We start from the raw sequence: 19,715 nt of genomic DNA on the forward strand, positions 1-19,715 counted from the left end.
CACTTCAACACACTAATAACAACTCACAGAGTGTCCAGTTCAGTCGTAAAATGCAGATGCCCTGACTCTGCTGATAGCTACTTTCAAACCCTCATGTATGAATGAATAATATTTTCCACAGAAGCGAGGATTTGATGCATTATCATCCTATCATGCTCCAGGAAGTCACCATTGAATAAACAATTTTGTGTGAAAATTTCCAGATTAATACAAATAACAAGACAACAAAATTATGAAAAATCTTTAGGAGCGAACATCTCAAAAAAAAAAATGTTTCACTTCAAAAATTTTCACAAAATCCGTATAAACTCTGATCGACTTCTGTTTGGTATCATTTTTTAAACTACAACCTAAAATGCAATTTTTTTGTTGGAATTAGATTTTTTATAATGTCAATAGAAAATGAGATATAGGAAAGTGGGAAAAAAAACTTTTGAAGAAAAAAGGGGCAGGCTGATCAACTAGGTCTTTAGTCCCTGGGTTGGTCAGAGTCCAACTTATCACGAAATCTGACTTATTGGGGTCCAATTTATCAAGGTTCAACAGTATCTCTTCAGGTCATGGACGATAGCAAAGTTGAAGGCTAGTTCACCAGGATGGTCAGTGAAGGGAAAAGAGAGTCAAAGCTGGTAGTGAACATTGAGATCTCTGCAAAAAGGATAGAGGGATAAAATGTGCTCCACTTTGGCAGTTAAATAGTCAAAGAATTTATTGTAATCAGAGGAGTTAGGGGAGAGATAAGCAGCACCCACATAAATTTAGTTAGAGTCATTATTGAGTTGAAGCCAGATGGTGGAAAACTCGAAAGATTCAAAAGCATGGGCATAAGAGCAAGTTGAGTTGTTGCGCACATAGATGCAACATCCGGCTTTGGAATGAAACTGAGGACAGAGAAAATAGAAGGGGGACAGAAAAGGGGCTACTATCAGTAGCCTCATACAGCTGTGTTTTCAGTAAGGAAAAGATGATGAGGTTTAGTAGAGGAGAAGAGGTGTTCTACAGATTGAAAATTAGATCCAAGACTGCAATTGTTACAGAAGTTAATGAAGAAAGAGTTGAGGGAGGTGTCAAGATATTTTGGGTCACTACCTGAAGAACAGTCCGACCTGGGGACATTTCCCCAGAAGGGGATTCTGAGGCTGGATTAGGAATGAATGCTTTAAGAAATGTTTCATTACTTATTATAATGTATTCACTACAAGTTCTGTTGTAAGATGTAGTCCTTACAAACATTTGGTGAAAGATTTTATTTTATTTATTTATTTATTTATTTTTTTTTTTTTCAGGCAACAAACGCAGCAGTAGGATTGAATTCCAAGCTCTGCCAGACAGTGCAAGAGGAGACTTCAAGTTCTTCTTTGGTTTCAAAACAATTTCCAATAACAGCATTATTTTCTATGCGTCAAAGAAGGATCATCTTGACTTCATTGCATTTTATATTAAGGATGGCAAGGTAAGAAAATTTTAAATGCTAAGTAATTTTGTGGAACTTCTATCAGTTTTTTCTACCAGTCATTTTCAAGATAGAATTAATATACCAATCTGGCCTTAATTGTGAACAGACTAAATCCCTGTTTGATAGGATGTATGTTGGAGGCTGCTGCAAAGCAAGTTTTTAATGTAAAAGTGAATACATGTATTAATAATTCTACATTAAGTAACACCATGAGCCTTCAAAAGTATGACCATAATGTAATGTATGTGCTGGATATTACGTATGCTTATAGCAGTTTAATGGCCAGGTCAAGCTTTGTTAGCACTGAATTAATAGTTGTACACTCCACAGCAAAATTAAAAATGTTCTTGATTATTAAATACTTCATTGATTTACGTTAATGATGAATGAAGTTACATGTAAGAAGTTTGAGGGAGACATGGAGGCTAAGATAGATATTTTTATTGGTGTGTTCCTCTAAACTTAAATTCTTGGAAGAAGACAAGATATTAGAAATACAGTAAGTCCTCATTATACGGTACATATGCATTCCTGAAAACCTTACTGCAAATTGAAATTACCATATACTGAACCCATTATAACATGTAATAATAGGGGATGTGTTCCAGCACATCGAAAGTCACCCCTACAGACATGAAAATACATGAAAATAGTCATATGAAAAAACGTAAAGTACTGCGGAAAAGAAATAAACTGAAAATATCCTTATTTACCTTTCACTCGCCACGTATTCTATCAGATGATGTCCCTCCCGAGGCTAAGGGACAGTAGGGATTTCAGCCCTTACTCATAATATCCATATAAAAAAAAAACACGCTGTAGGGACATCACTTGTGTTCAGTGGGAAACGCGGGAAGAGACTGTTGTGGTGGCCGCGCAGCATGGTGGCGCTATGGTATGGTGTAAACAAAAAACAAGCGGATACCATATCTGTGAATTTTTCTTACTGTAAATAGAATCGAGGGTAGTAATTATCAAACACCGTAACTGTGAATTTACTGGATAACGAAGTACCATGTAAGGAGGACTTGCTTTATTTATGTGTATGAAAATTAGAATATGAAATATTTCTTGCAGTTGGTGTTCAGCTTCAATCCTGGAGGAGGTGCAGCTACTATGAGAACTAAGCAATCCTTTAATGATGGTGTGTGGCACAATGCCGTGATGGAGCGGCGAGGAGAGGAAGGCATTCTGCTTGTGGATGGCTTCCAGCTTGCCAGAAGCAGCTCCAGAGGGGAGAGTACCTCCATTGACTTGCAGGTAACTTGTTAGTTTTCTTGCTAGCATTTAGCGTTATTAAATTTTGATGTACTCTAATTGATATTTTCCACTCATTGTTAGTGCATGATATACAAAATTAGGCTAAGATGGGTTCACATGTCATTTTACAGCTGGAGATACTAGCTGCTAGAGTTATCGGCTAGATTTTGACGCCTAGTGGGTGAAAAACTATCTGCAAAAACAAAGTTGACTCTTTAGTGTTGTCCAGCCACCAGGGGCTTTGTTTACATTATGACATCATGGAAGGTTTGAACATGATAGGTAATAGCAATTAGTTGGGCTGTTAATACACTAGCATTTTGGTTTTCTGCCACTCATTACCCAAGGGAGGGTGCATGAATAGAAGCATAGAAATACAGAGCAATTTAGAAAAAAACAATGGTTCAAGCAAGGAATATTCATAAATTTAAAATTAAGCTGGATGCTCATAGATATGGAGACAGGACAGCATAAGCATAGACCTTTTTCCAATTAGGCATAACTAAGTGAATATACACAGAATGAGCATGCCTCTTTTCCTGTAAGGCACAATTAGGTGAATACATACACACATGATTAAAAAAGGTATCTGAAAAGTTGTTATATTGAAATCAAATGTTATCATGGTAAATATCAATGCACTGGCCATCATCCTGTTGCTACTCAACAATCAGCCATCCTGATTGTTCTTTGTGTTACAGCACTAGTGAGAAAAGTTTTCTTAGGAAAATGTTTGTTCTTAGCTACAGAATCATTTCTTAGAGTACTCACTTGAATTTTCTTTAAGCTTTCAATGCCACAGAAAATATTATAAGCTATCATTAGTACACAAAGTGCCACCCCAAGATGATATGACATTCTCAAGGTTGCAAAGTCAACCACCACAATGTCTAGGCTTTGGTTTGCTCAAGTTTAGATGTTCAGGATATGTCAATTGAATACTGTTGACTCTCGCTAACTCGAACTAATAGGGGAAAAGGTTAGTCCAACAAACACTAATCTCCAACTTATATGAATTCCTCCCACCCCCATACAAAATACTCAGACTTTAGGGGGGATGCAGGATTTAATTATTTAATTTTGGGGATTTAAAATTTTGGGATTACTATAATCTGTCCGAAAAGTTCAGACCCTAAATTACCAGATGGTGTAGTTTATTGTTTGATAATTAGATACCCTTTCCACGAGGAAGCCATTTTTTTAATATCTCATGCAGTTGTGTAATAGCATGAGTACACAGTACATGACCAGGAATTAAGACGTGGTGCGTTATTTAGCTCTCTACACCCTTACAGCCATAAATTGACAAGATTTAGAATCAGAAACTTCAAGAAGAGAAAACAACAGGAAACAAACAGACAAACGTATCATTGGGAGACAGCTGGACCTTGAATCCTCGCCTCCCCTCTCCCCTCAATCATACATGTTATATCCCCTTCCAAAACTCTCGCCTCACCCCACGCCTCACTGCCACCTTTTCCACTATCACTCTATATCATAAGACTGCTATGATCTTTTCAAACACTTTTTTTTGCACCACCTTCGTCATCACAACTATACATAACATAACTCTAGCAATAACACTATTACAAAAGATTATGTTGAGACAGAAGTATAAAGCTGGACCAGACTAGTAATAATTACTTTATTGTATCATCATCTCACTTCAACACACTAATAACAACTCAGAGAGTGTCCAATTCAGTAGTAAAACAGCAGATTGCCATGACACTGCTGACAGCACCTTTCCCAACCCTCACATACAAGTTAATAATATTTCCTAGAAAAGCGGGATCTGATACACTATCATCCTATAATGCTACAGGAAGTCACTATTGTATACACAATCATGTGTGAAAATATCATGCCAATCAGATGAATACAAATACTGCTGGCCCGCATTAACTCAGACTAATAGGAGGAAAGGTTGGTCTGGCAAACATGAATGTCTGACTTATAAGAATTCCTTCCCCCACCCCAAACATTAATAAAAAAATAAATAAAAACCTGCTGGATTTATTTATTTAATTTGGGAGATTTAAAATCTTGTTATTACATTTATGTCTCTGAAACTTTCAGACCCTAAATTATCACATGATGTAGTTTACTTTTTGATAAATACCCTACCCACCAGGAACCCATTTTTAAATGTCTCATGCAGTTGCATCATAGCCTGACTCACGCCCTACACAGTACGTGGCCAGGCATCAGAAATAATGCCCTTACAAATATAAATTGATGAGTATTAGACTTAGAAACCTTTAAGAAGAGAAGATCATAAGAAACAAACAACCAAACCTATTGGGAGACCTTGAATCCTCACCTCCCCTCTCCCCTCTATCACATGTATTATCTACCCCCCTCCAAGACCCTCACCTCACTCCAAGCCTCACTGCCCCCTTCTCCACCATCTCTATATCATAAGACTGCTATTATCTTTTCAAACACTGTTTTTTCTCACAATTATACATCATTTAACTCACAATAACACAAATATTATGTTGAGACAGGTATAAAGCTGGACCAGACAAGTAATAAATACTTCACCGTATCATTATCTCACTTCAACACACTAATAACAACTCAGAGAGTGTCCAGTTCAGTAGTAAAACAACATCCTGCCATGATGCTGCTGATGGCGCCTTGCCAACGCTTAGGAATAAATATTATTATCTAGAGAAGCAAGGTTCTGATGTATACACAATCACATGTGAAAACTTCATGCCAATCAGATGAATAAGAATAACAAAATAAGAACGAAATTATGAAAAATATTTGGAACAAATATCCCAAAATGTTTTTTTTACACTTCAAAAATTTTCACAAAATCAATATAAACTCTGACTTTTGTTTGGTATCATTTCAAACTACAACAAAAATGCAATTTTTAGTTGGAATAAATTTTTTTTATAATGTCAATAGCAAAAAAAAAAAAAAAAAAAAAAAAAATGGGCGGGTAGTTCAACTCAAGACTTTAGTCCCTGGGACAGTCAGAGTCCAAGTATATTTTTTTAATAGAATGACTTTGTCTTTTATATCTGGAAATGAGGTGAGGCAATGTAAAGGAAATTGTTGTGATGTTCATTTTTTTATAAAACTGATTAAATTTTTTTTCCCCAAGGTTCCCTATTACTATGGTGGACTTAACCCAAAAGTGGTTCAGCAAGCACGTGCCAACACTGAGGGTACAGAGCTCTCCTTCAATGGCTGTCTCAGAAACTTTCGCATGAACAATCAACGCATTACTGGCCAACATGAAGCCTTTTCAGTTAATAGATGCTCAAGCCATGTGGAGCCAGGGGTATTCTTTGCAGAAGGACCAAGAGCCCACATCATTCTATGTGAGTTTAGATGAGTAAATATTGTTCCTATATTGTTGCCACTTTGAGTGTAATAATAATATTATCTTTTGTATCTATTTATTTATTCATTTATTTATTTATTTTTATTTATTTATTTATTTAATTATTTTTTATTGTTTGGTTAAGCCTTATAGACTTCACAAAACAGCTGAGCATAGCTGTCTTGCCACACATTGTTAACAACTCAGCAAATTGAAATTGTGCACTACAAATGGACTCACTCGTAGCCATGAATTGAAAATACAATTCATATTTTTGTCAGTCACCCCACAACTATATAGACTACATATGGAGAATGAAAATTGATTACTGGTTAGCTTCTTTACAAAGTAACATTGAAACAGCAAAAGTAACAGAGTCCTCGATGCAGCAGTAGGCTGGGTCGTCTCATAACTAAAAAAAAAAAAAAAAAAAAGGCAAGCACATGATTATGGAAATATTCATAAATAAAAATTCTATACTTATATTCAATACTTGGTTGGATTGCCCTTTCACTTCATAACCTCATTAAGCCTTTTTGGGACAGATAGCGCAAGATTTCATAATTTTTGTGTCTCATACGATCCCACAATGCACATATCTCCCTCCCAAGCTTTGTCATAGAGGACATGTCCTTCCCCTGTAGATCCTTATTATTGATTTGCCACAGGTTTTCAATTGGATTAAGGTCTGGGCTATGCTCGGCCAATCTGCAATAAACTCAATTTCACAGTCACAGTCCTCTCCCTCTCCTCATCTTTCTGACTATTTCATGCATTTAGTTAAAATTCATTACAATGACATTTTCCATGCACTTGCTGTCCTAAAAATTGATTGTCTTAAGTTTTTTAATCTATTATTAATAGGAAGATTCTTAAAAATTATCACTTCACAATCTCTTATCTTGTCGCCAGTATGGTGTCCATCAAGGCTGCTCTACTGATCTGGCTTTCCTTACTAAGTCTTGGTCATCTTTTTTTTTAGAGATTTTGGTGAAACTTTTATTGTTACCGTGGACATAGGAAAACCTTTTGATAGAGTCTGTTATAAAGCTTTGATCTCAGAACTATCCTCCTACGGATTCTATCTTTCTGCAACTTTATCTTAAGTTTTCTCTCCATCCATTCTGTTGCAGCTGTGGTTGACGACCACTGTTCTTCCCTTTTATATACTGAGAGTGGTGTTCCTCAGGGTTCTGTCCTGTCACCTACTTTTTTCGTATTCTTCATTAATGATCTTCAATTCCAAACTTCTTGCCCTATGTTGGTGATACTACCCTACCCTTCATTTTTCCACATTTTTTCAGAGACAACCAAACCTACTAAACATTAAGGAAGTTAAAAGATTCCTCAGGGATACCACAGAATGCCTAAGATTTCTGATTGAGGAATTGGGGCAGAGAAAACTTAGTAGTGTTCAATGCCTAAAAACTCATTTCTTCTATCTATCAATTCAACACAACCTTCCAGACAATCATCCCCTTTTCTTCAATGACACTCAAGTGTCTCCCTCTTATATACTGTATATCCTCAGTCTGTTCTTTACTCACAATCTAAACTGGAAACATAACATCTCATCCTTTACTAAAACAGCTTCTTTGAACCTAACCCCCAAATCCTAACTCTTTAGAAGGACCTTATCTGCCCATATAAGAAATACTCTTCACATTTATTGGGGGTTCCACTCACACAGTTTTAATAGATAAGAGTGGAATCAAATGCTTTTCATCTTAGAGAATAGGAGAATGTGAAAAAGTAAGAGAAGTGAATAAGGTGATGAAAGAAATGGAGGAGTTAGACAAATAACATTAAAGAGTCTACAAGAAAAGTTCAGGATAGGACAGGTAAAGTGGAAAGTGGAGTGGGTGAGATCAAGTAAATTATAACTGCACTTCCTTTAGACCAAAAAAAAGTTAGTTAATACAGGAAACCTCACTTAATGAACGGGTTACGTTCCTAAAAAACGTAAAAAACGTTCGTTGTGTGAATTTTTGTAAAGGGAACCAATTATAAAAAGTTTGATCCCTGACTTGAACTTCCATTGAGAGTAAACAAAGTGAGAGTGCATCATAGTACAGTAAAAGGTTTAATGAAAGTAAAAATTATGAAGTTAAACATTTAAGTAGTTTAATTTAAGACCAAGTCATTATAATGTACACTAATGTATGTATGTATGTAACTTTATGATGTTGATGATCTTAAATTTATGAAAGGAGGGAGAATGGAGCAGGAAAAATGCTAGCCGGCAACCTGTGAAATGTAAACAATGGGCTCATCATTGTATCACATACAAAACTTATGTATCACATTTCCACAAGGCTTTCCATTTTATCCATTGCAGAGTCACGAGTTTAGGAGGAAGATATGGTCTCACCAGCCTTCTTAATAGAGTCTGCTGACTTGAAAATAGTAGAGACACTAGATGGAGTCAAGCCATGGTGGTGAGTTATGCTTATTAGTTTTCTCGCCTCTCTTGTGTCTGTGAATAATATCCAGCTTCACTTAGAGAGCAAGAGATTTCCTGGTCTTCTTAGCAACGTTAGGCGACATTGCAGGGCTAGTTGTAGACGTTTTGGTGGCATGTTGAGCAAGGGAAGACGAGCTGCTGCTCAACACTGTTTTGGTTTTTAACTAAGTGAATGGTGCGCATTTTGTCTACGAGGGGCACTGGTGTATTCAAAAGCCTGTCAGCTTGTGTGATACGGCGAGGCTTTCAAACCTGGAAAAAATTACCTGGATAAAATTTTGTTTAAGCGAGTTTGGTGTTCGTTATACGAGCAGATGGTAGTAAAAGCAAACATTTGTTGTAACGAAATTTCTTGGTGTGAATGTTCGTTTACCAGGGGTTGCCTATAGTGTGAAAATGATGAAAGAACAATCACAGTGCACAAGATCCACGGGAAACATGTAGATACTAGCGCAGCTGAGGCTGGATCGATGTGCTGACCTGCCAACTATAGCGGCAACATCCCCAAGCAACCAAGACTCATGCCTCAAAATTTTGCTCGTGTCTCAAAATAAAAGAAAATGAATAAATCATAGCTCATATATAAAAAAAACTTGTATCTCAGGCACTCTCGCTTTGTTTACTCTCAATGGAAGTTCAAGTCAGGGGTTACTTATTATAATTGGTTCACTTAACGAAGTTTTGCTTAACGAAGTGTTTTTTAGGAACGTAACCCTTTCGTTAAGCGGGGGTTGCCTGTATATATATATATATATATATATATATATATATATATATATATATATATATATATATATATATATATATATATATATATATATATATATATATATATATATATATATATATATATATATATATATATATATATATATATATATATATATATATATATATATATATATATATATATATATATATATATATATATATATATATATATATATATATATATATATATATATATATATATATATATATATATATATATATATATATATATATATATATATATATATATATATATATATATATATATATATATATATATATATATATATATATATATATATATATATATATATATATATATATATATATATATATATATATATATATATATATATATATATATATATATATATATATATATATATATATATATATATATATATATATATATATATATATATATATATATATATATATATATATATATATATATATATATATATATATATATATATATATATATATATATATATATATATATATATATATATATATATATATATATATATATATATATATATATATATATATATATATATATATATATATATATATATATATATATATATATATATATATATATATATATATATATATATATATATATATATATATATATATATATATATATATATATATATATATATATATATATATATATATATATATATATATATATATATATATATATATATATATATATATATATATATATATATATATATATATATATATATATATATATATATATATATATATATATATATATATATATATATATATATATATATATATATATATATATATATATATATATATATATATATATATATATATATATATATATATATATATATATATATATATATATATATATATATATATATATATATATATATACAGGTGTCCCTCGGTTAACGATCGACTACTTAACGATATTTCGCTCATACGATCCCTCCAAATTAATCCCTATTTTTTGGTTAACGATCGCCAAAATTCGGTTAACGATCGGATTGACCAATCGCAATCGCGATCGCAATCGCGATCGCAGCGCCTCCATCCACCCGCGGCCCGTGCAGTAAACACACCACAGTCTTTCCCGCTGTTTTGATTGTGCAACAACAACTCTATCACGCTCGCTCTAAACTTCTTTTTGTGCTTATTTGTGATCAAGTGAACTTAGTGATGGCTTCCAAGCGACCCAACGATTGTTCTCCACCGGGAGATAAGGCTAAAAATCGAGAAAGAGCATTGGCCTTGATATTAAGTTGAACATTGTGACTCGTCATGAGGGTGGTGAAGGGGTAAACTCTATTGCTCGTGCCCTTGGTTTATCTCAATCAACTGTATCAACAGTTCTCCAGAAAAAGTACAAGTGAAGCAGCAGGCCAACCAAGTCACAAACCTGCACAAACACACAACAACTCGTAACAGGGAACCGATTATGGAAAAATTGGAACGTTTGCTGAGGCTATGGATTGAAGACCACACACACCGCCGCATGCCTCTTTCTACCCAACTCGTTACTACTAAGGCACTGAGCCTGTGGGAGGACCTGAAACCAGAATTCAACATAGGCGAGACAGTGTCCTTCAAGGCCAGTAAGGGGTGGTTTGAACGTTTCAAACATCGTGGGAGTCTACACAACCTCAAGGTTAGTGGGGAGGCAGCGAGTTCGGATCAACCGCTGCAAACGCCTTCAAGCCTTTGCTTAAAGAGCGCATCGAGGAAGGAGGTTATTCAGCCAAGCAGGTTCTAAACTTTGACGAGACAGGCCTGTATTGGAAGAAGATGTCATCGAGAACGTTTATAGCAAAGGAGGAGAAGTCGGCACCAGGATTCAAGGCATCTAAAGACAGGTTAACATTATTGGTGGGGGGGAATGCCGCTGGTGATCTTAAGCTTAAACCATGCCTTATTTACCATTCCCAAAACCCAAGAGCTCTGTCTGGCTATATTAAGGAATATTTGCCCGTAGTATGGAAGGCAAACAAAAGGGTGGATGACGACTGTTATCATGCAAAGTTACGTGACAGGATACCTCTCCAAATTCCTAAAAGAATATGCTGCCCAAAACAACATTGCTAACAGATTTCTCTTGCTGTGTGACAACGCCCCAGCCACCCAGAGAGCATGAATGACTGGGCAGATAATATTGAGGTCATGTTTATGCCCCCAAACACAACTGCCCTCATCCAGCCGATGGACCAAGGAGTCATCGCTACTTTCAAGGCCTATTACCAGCGGCGCACCATGAAACAGCTGTTGGCCTGCATTGACACCCCTGACAAGCCGACCATGAAACAATTTTGGAAGGATTATAACATTAAAAGGGATCGACAACATCGACGAGTCATGGAAGGAGGTGTCCAAGTCGGCAATGAATGGATGTTGGCGTAATTTGTGGCCTGAGTGCGTGGAACGTAAACAGGAAGTCCCTGTCGATGTTACAGCAGTAAGGAAAGACATCGTTCATATCTCCCATAAGGCAGGCTTCAATGAGGTGGACGAGAATGACGTACAAGAACTGCTGGACAGTCATTCTGAGCCTCTCTCCAACGACGACCTCATGGAGTTGGAGAAACAAAATACTTTGGAGGAAATGGAGGAGGACAAGGAGCCTGAAAGAACCCTCTCCGTCAAGATTTTCGAGGAGATTTTTAATCATATTAACCAGGCCATACATCTTCTCCAGGAGAATGACCCCAACCCAAACCGAAGTAATGGCGTGACTAATGCTATAGAAAATGACATGAAAGTGTATAAAGAACTATTTGAGGCAAAGAAAAGGATGGCAAAACAGACAGTCATCTCATCTTTCTTCAAACCACTCACCGCCCAAGCAACCCCATCCACATCCCAAGCAACCCCATCTACCGATCAAGCAACTCCATCCACCTCCCAAGCTACCCCATCCACCTCAAAAGCAATCCCATCTACTTCCATAGGAGTCATCTCGTCGTACTTCAAAGTTCGTCCTGCTACCTCGAAAAAAACTCCACCCACTTCCAAAACAACTCCATCCACCTCCAAAACAACTCCACCCACATCCAATCTATCCTTCACATCCACCGTAACCTTGAGTGACGATGAGGAGAGCCTGGATGACCCACCCCCACTGGAAAACGTATTCTCTCAAGAATTTGAAGGGTTTGAAGCAGCTGACCGAGTTTGGGTCGGTGTGGGCATGATGAGATTTAATCCTCCAAGGCCCTGTGTCCCTCGGGGCACAAAACAACACACTACGCATATCACATCCACTCCTCAAGGTAAGTACTACCAATTCTAAAGGTGTAAATAACAACTAACAACATAGAAAGTGTCGTTTATTTACGCATCGCGAAATACATGTATGTAGTTGATAATTTCAAATCCCTCAGTTAGCGATCGTTTCGGTTAGCGATCTGTAACCCTTTTGGGAAACGTAACCCTATCGTTAACCAAGGGATACCTGTATATATCGTTGTTCATTCTTTGTGTATGTACAGGCAACCCCCACTTAACAAAGGTTCACACAACGAAATTTCGCTACAACAAAGGTTTCATTTTACTACCATCTCCTCGTTTAACGAACATCAAACTCGCTTTAACGAAATTTTATCCTGGTAATTTTTTCCAAGTTTGAAAGCCCCGCCGTATCATGCTAGCTGACAGGCTTTTTTTTCAAGTCAGCAGACTCTATTAAGAAGGCTGGTGAGACCGTATCTTCCTTGCAAGCTAAAAGAACCACCTGAACTCGTGATTCTACAATGAATAAAATAGAAAGCCTTGTGGAAATGTGGTACAAAAGTTTTGTATGTGATACAATAATGCACCATTTGTTTACATTCCACAGATTGCCAGTTAGTGTCTTTCCAGTTTCACTCTCCCTCCCTTCATAAATTTAAGATCATCAACATTATAAAGTTACGTACATACATACATTAGTGTACATTATAATGACTTAAATTAAACTGCCTAAATGTTTAACTTCATAATTTTTACTTTCATTAAACCTTTCACTGTACTATGATGCACTCTCACTTTGTTTACTCTCAATGGAAGCTCAAGTCGGGTTAAACTTGTTAAAATCAATTCGCTTAACAAAATTTTGATTAACGAAGGATTTTTTAGGAACGTAACCCCTTCGTTAAGCGAGGGCTGCCTGTATGTAGCAGTGTGTATTTTTTCTAGTTTTGTGAACCCAAGACCCTGTGATCATGGGTCCCAAATATAAAAGTTTGGTGAGACACACAAAATAGACTGTATTCACATACTGATTACACTTAGAAATTCAATAAATGAGAGTACAAATGGTGTTCTGCCTACAAGCAACTCTTCCTCTTTGCAATGCAAAAACCCAAAAGTCTCGTGGTTACCAAAATATCACAGGTTGAATGAGGTAGTATCATCGGTTTATGTGGCCTTGCGTCCAACTGGGTTCAGCAGCCTTGGCTAGAGCAAGAGAAAATGGGCCCCTTGTATCCTCTCTCTCTCTCTCTCTCTCTCTCTCTCCCCTGTCACCTGTTCTGATACCACTCTCATTCAAAAATTGTCTCCCCATAACATGGCGAGAGACCCAAGGTATAGAAATAAGGCGCGTAGGAGAGTTGGCAGAATCAGACACAGTGAAATCACTGTCACTCCTATCATTAATCATTGGTGACACAGTGATGTAGAGCATATGTTTACTCTTGATGAGTGTTGCCAGCTCACAAGCAAAGAAAACGGGAAGAAAATAACCAAAATATAGCCGTAAAAACCCTAAACCTTCTATCAACGTGCCCCGAGTCTTGCATGATGAATGTCTATCGACGTGTCCCGAGTTTTGCAGGTTAAGTTGTTAATTTGGGCAATATAGTTAATCTATATCATGCATACAATAAATATTGTATTTATCTTATATTGAATCTATATTTGGTTGGTATTTAAAGCATGTTAATTTTTGGGGGGGCAAGGGGGATAAATTCATATCACAAGAACGAATTAATTCTATTTCCATTAATTTCTATGAGAAAAATTTATTTGACATACAATTTTTTTGGTATACAATGATCATCTCGGAACGAATTAAAATCATATGTCGAGGTACCACTGTGTATTATCAGTTTTATGAGATTTTATATTTCTTTCAGTGAAACGGTTCAGTGTTGGTAGAGTGTTTGAAATGACAATGGAAATCAAGCCTCGTGCCATCAGTGGTGCCATTATGTCTGTCCATGGGAGGCGAGACTTTGTGTTGCTGCAGCTCAAGAATGGAAGCTTGGAGCTGAGTGTTGATAATGGCAAGGGCATCATCACCACCACATATACACCACTCTCCCCTTGGTCATTCTGTGATGGCCAATGGCACTCTGTTCAATGTAAGTTTTCACATACTAGTCTAGAAATTCTTTTAAGATATCTGTCTTAGTATCTTTTTTCTTCAGACTTGGTTTGTACTGTACAGTTTGGTTCAGTAACCTTGTTTACTTATGTGATTTTTACATTATGCAATCTCTTCAGGACCATAAATCAAGACATAGCAATATATATGTTAGGTAACAGCACTAAATGATTTTTTCCATTTCTTTTATTTTGTGCTTCTTGCTAGCACATTCCAATGCCTAGGCATCTTTATTTAGTGAAATTTGCTTTTGTCAATTTTCATAGCATTATGAAAAAATAATGTTGCATTATCCTAGGAAATGTTAATGGTACAGTTTGCTATTGCATTATAAGGGTGACGCATTTCCACAAAAAAATTTTAGTTCACTCCATTTTGCACACTTTTTGTCCTCAAACTTTGAACATAGTTTGTTTTGCACACTTTTACAGTGGAGCCTCAAACCTTATCACTACAAAGGTTAGGAAATTTTTTTGCTAGTTTTGAGATTACTGTACTTGTATGAAATATTACTCATGTAACCTACCTCGTTAAGTGACTGGTCAAATGAAAAATTGGTCAAACGTTCTGACCCCAGGTGGGAATAAAAACAGGACAACAACATGGAACCAAAACAAATGGAATTGATGTTTACCTCCTGCCAACGGTGCTAGCACCACCTGGTTTTGGCTTCCTTCAGCTTCTTCAAAGTCCAAATTTTGTTCAACCTCCAAGGGTAAAATTTAATTAAAATTTTTGTTCGACGTCTGAGGATCCACTGTAATTGATAAGAGCACTAGGTACATCCTACCTTTTTTCTTCTTCCTCTGATTATATCTCCTGAAGCACCTCTTTTTGCTGTTCTTATCAGAGGAATTGGAATTCGTTGGTAGACAATTCCGTGCTGTGTCCTTCCACTTGGTCTTTGACTTTGTAGTGGGCATTGACTACAAAGTTCCTTTGTGGCAAGAAAGAGAAGTAACAATTATAGAGTTAGCTCAGAAATTGGTTTATTAATACAGATTCAGACATTTATATAAATGTCTGAATCATCTAACACAAACAAAACCTTGTTGAATGTTGACTCGTGCACAATTCATAACGAACAATTGCCTGATGATCTTGGCTAGTCATGAGCCACTCTTGCTGACATGATTTAGCTGCTGAAGGTCATGGATGGGATTTATAATAATGTGATTGGGAAACCAGTGAACACTTAATATTAACAACTTTTAGGCCCCTGGATTTGCCCAGAGTGACATCAACATCAGTAGGCTCATCTCAAGGTTCATAAAGCAAGAGAGTTAATCTGTCCTTCACTGGCTTGTGTTCAGGAAATTTTTTTTTTCTCAGTTGTGTATTTTTATCTTTTTAGCTCTGAGTCCAGTCTTCTCACAATAGAATACCTGGGCAGTAAAACCCTCATCATTTACATACACACCAAACTTTCACAAATTCTACATCTTTTTGTATGATACTAAGCTTTTAAAAATTTTCAAACCACCATCAGCTAGCCTTTAACAAATATGTCTCAGAACTTGTACCTGTGGTTTTTGTTAGCAAATCCTTGCGGAAAGCTTTGTTTTCTCACAAATTATAGCATTCAAAATATTGTCACCAGTGAACTTGTTTTCATTGATCTAAATCAACAATATCTTTTCCATTTTTAATATATGTGATCTTTGCTAGGTATTCACAGTCACTCCTTTTTGCTTCTCCTATCACTTCCTTGTTTTTAATCAAGGATGGAAGAAGATAATGACTATCGAGCGTTATTCCAAAGCGAGAGCAGAAACATAAAAATCATATTTATGCTTCCATACAATCTCTTTCTATGTTTCTACTGCTGTTCTGATTTTCCAGTTTTAGTTATTTTTTTGGTACCTTGATTACTTATTAAAAGTAATGAAGAAATGTCACTAAAAAAAGAACATTATGACAGCTGTGCACTGAATAAGTTACACAGTGTGACTAACACTCACACAGTGTCACGTATGTGTGCTGGCTGCTGTGTAGCCTGCTTGACAACTGAAGCAACTGTGAATTCAAAATTTTGTCTAAAAACACCTTGTAAGAAAAGGGGAGCATTCATTAACAAAAGTTCCTTTGTATTTGACATAAACATTTTTTCCATCTTTAAAAACTTGTTTGAGAAAATATCAGTGAATTAAACTTCTGTGTTGGCAGGGAAATAAAAACAAAACCTGCACACTACTAAATGTTTCTAATTTATAATCCTCTCTGTTCTTGTTAACAGTGATCAAAAACAAGAATATTGCCATCTTGGTTGTTGATGGCGTCACCACCGAACCAGTGTCAGGCAAAATTGGAGCCACGTCTACAGACACCAAGAATCCACTGTTCTTAGGATCACAGCCATTCTTGACTCAGCGACGAGGTAATGCTATCCCTGATAAGTATGTGGGTTGTATGAGGAATATCAGTGTGAACAAGGCACAAATTGCCCTTGCCTATGCTACTTATGTTGGTAATGTAAATGCTGGCACTTGCCCCACCATCTAAGTATTATAAAAAAAAAAGCAGTTTCCATCTTTTGAGTAAATTATAATAATAGGAAAATTAAATGAAAAAGAAGTGTCTGGGTCTTGGATTGTTTGATTAATTTTTTTAGGAAATCACTAACATTATTTAATGCCAGAAAATGCACAACCATTTCATTAAAATTAGTAATTGATATGACTATCAGACATACTATACAGTAAACCCTCGACATAATGGACGATATGAGGACAGGGTCTGTCATTATATCCGAAGATCCATTATATCCGATGGAAATACCGAACAGATCCATTATATCCCAAAGTTTATCCGGTATTTATACACACCGCCACCCCACTCCTGCAGCACGCCACGGAGTTCTTGCAACAACATGTTATGGGATGGCACCCTTGCCATAATGAATGAAAATCTGTTATGGCGAGGGTTTGGTCAGATTTTTTGTCCATTACAGTATATCCAATATCTGGTATATCGAGATCCGTTATATTGAGGGTTTACTGTATCTTTCTTGCCTGGAAACAATGCTTAATATTAGTAAGAAGTTAGTGTTATACAGTTTTCTCAGTGTGGTCACACAGATGATGCTGTAGTGCAAAAATTACTTATACTGAAAGTGGTATGTTGTGTTCAAAATTTTCAAGAAAATCTCTCGATAGAGAAGACCTTCTTTTTTCTGTGTGGACCAACTGCTTTTTATCTAGAATTGGCAGCAAGCATGCAGTGGCATTGCCTGGCCTGGGCATGTGGAGCTTTAGCCCCGGAATATTCAGCTTCAGAATAAATATAACAACTGTATATTCACGAGCCACTAAAGAGTAAAGTTGTAGTTGTATGATGTAATTTAATTTTGACACATTTTGAAGTCAACACAAGGCTAAAGAAACCACAGAAATAGCTTTTTTTTCCCAGGAAGGATCTCTTAGACTTCCCTATAAGGATCTGGGCTCAGCCCCAAAAGTTTTCAGTCCCAAGAAATGCCCCTGCAAGCATGTTTTGGAATTCCTAACAAAAATGGATGAAAATTATTATTTGACAACTGTTATGCTCTCTGATCTGAATACAGATAATCTGTATCAGTGAAATATTGAGTTCTGATATGCTAAACTATTTAATGGTGCTGCTGCTCAGAAAAGGCATGCAAAGGCTGTGTAAGTCTGAGTATAACTGGAGGAGTAAAGCTGCAGCAACAAACATCATAATCATCTCTGCGAGAGCTATACTCAAACTATAATCAAATTTCACGTATCTGCCTGGTATGTTTTCATTGTAACAATGCTTCCATCACAAGACTTTTTGCCATGACAGGTCAACTCCACAATCTTACTCAGTGACAACTTAGGCTGGTGCATGGATCTCATTGGTCTTGACAGATATAGTCAATCACAACACACCACACCAACACCATATTTTATGTTCATGAAAGCCTCTCCACTTTATTTGTGAAATTCAAAATCTAGAAGACTTATTCTATTCCAAGACATTGTTACCACTGCACCTATTTTCACTCTCATAATAACTACTAGATGCCAGGGATATGATACATGAATAGAGACTTTATCCAGTGACATTTTTAGTTGTAATGTTAGTAACATAACATCCCAATCCACACCAGCATGCAACCTAGACACAACCAGTGCAAGTTCTAGTACTGTGTATGTATTTTATCAACACTTTTTGTATTTAATTTGCTTATCTTTTATTTGTAATGATTTAAAGCCGGTTTCCCTTTGAATTAATTTAAAGCACAAAACAGGAAACTTGTAAGAGACCTACAGGTTTAAGACTGATAAAAGCATTAATGTTAAATGCAATTGTTATTTTTCATTTGTTTAAGTTCTGGTATCCATCACATCTGATGCTCTCCTGATCAACTGTAACAATTTTGGCATTTTATTGATATGTATGTTTGGTATATTTAAAGTTTCTTGCAATAAAATTTGACAAAATTCTCTAAATTACTTTTATTTTACAAATTTAAAGAAAAACAAGAAATACCCTAATAGCAAATGGACATCTGACTGACAACTGCCATACATCCATTATGTCCATATGTGTGGTTATGAATAGGAAGATGCAGACAGAACCAACTGCAAAGTCAGTCTGAGCCTGGATCTTTATAGTATATGTAACATATCAGAATGCATCTGTATCCTCTTGGTGTCTGCAATGTTTACTTGAACCTGGATCTGCCTACCATTTGTAATTTCTGCAGTCTGGATCCGCTTCACGTCCACTTTTGTCTGATTCCTCTTATCATCTGCAATATCTACTTGCATCAGGATCCATTCAGTGTCTGCAAAGTTTGGTCATTATTAAAAATATAGTGAAGTTTGGTCATAATTGATTTTCATGAACTGGAACGAAAAAAGGTAAAAATCAGAACTTACAATAATGGAAATGTCATATAATAATAATAATAATAATAATGATAATAATAATAATAATAATAAAGAAAGAAAGAAAGAAGACAGATAAAGGAGTAGAAAATAAGAGAAAATAGTGATAACAGGTATTAGTGAAGTTCTAATTCTTTCTT

The 19,715-nt window shown here is 35.8% G+C and overlaps 1 protein-coding gene across 1 annotated transcript in view; it reads left to right on the plus strand.

Moving 5' to 3' along the window:
- Positions 1-19,128, plus strand: part of LOC123519257 (laminin subunit alpha-like) — a 235,179-nt gene extending 216,051 nt beyond the window's left edge. Inside the window, exons 57-61 of the mRNA XM_045280389.1 lie at positions 1,287-1,453; positions 2,534-2,716; positions 5,838-6,057; positions 14,430-14,657; positions 16,917-19,128. Of these exons, the coding sequence (XP_045136324.1) occupies positions 1,287-1,453; positions 2,534-2,716; positions 5,838-6,057; positions 14,430-14,657; positions 16,917-17,182 (1,064 nt within the window). The 3' untranslated portion in view covers positions 17,183-19,128. The remainder of the gene's footprint in view (positions 1-1,286; positions 1,454-2,533; positions 2,717-5,837; positions 6,058-14,429; positions 14,658-16,916) is intronic.
- Positions 19,129-19,715: the final 587 nt, after the last annotated feature.

The sequence above is a fragment of the Portunus trituberculatus genome, chromosome 45, assembly GCF_017591435.1.
Source record: "Portunus trituberculatus isolate SZX2019 chromosome 45, ASM1759143v1, whole genome shotgun sequence".
NCBI lineage: Eukaryota > Metazoa > Arthropoda > Malacostraca > Decapoda > Portunidae > Portunus > Portunus trituberculatus.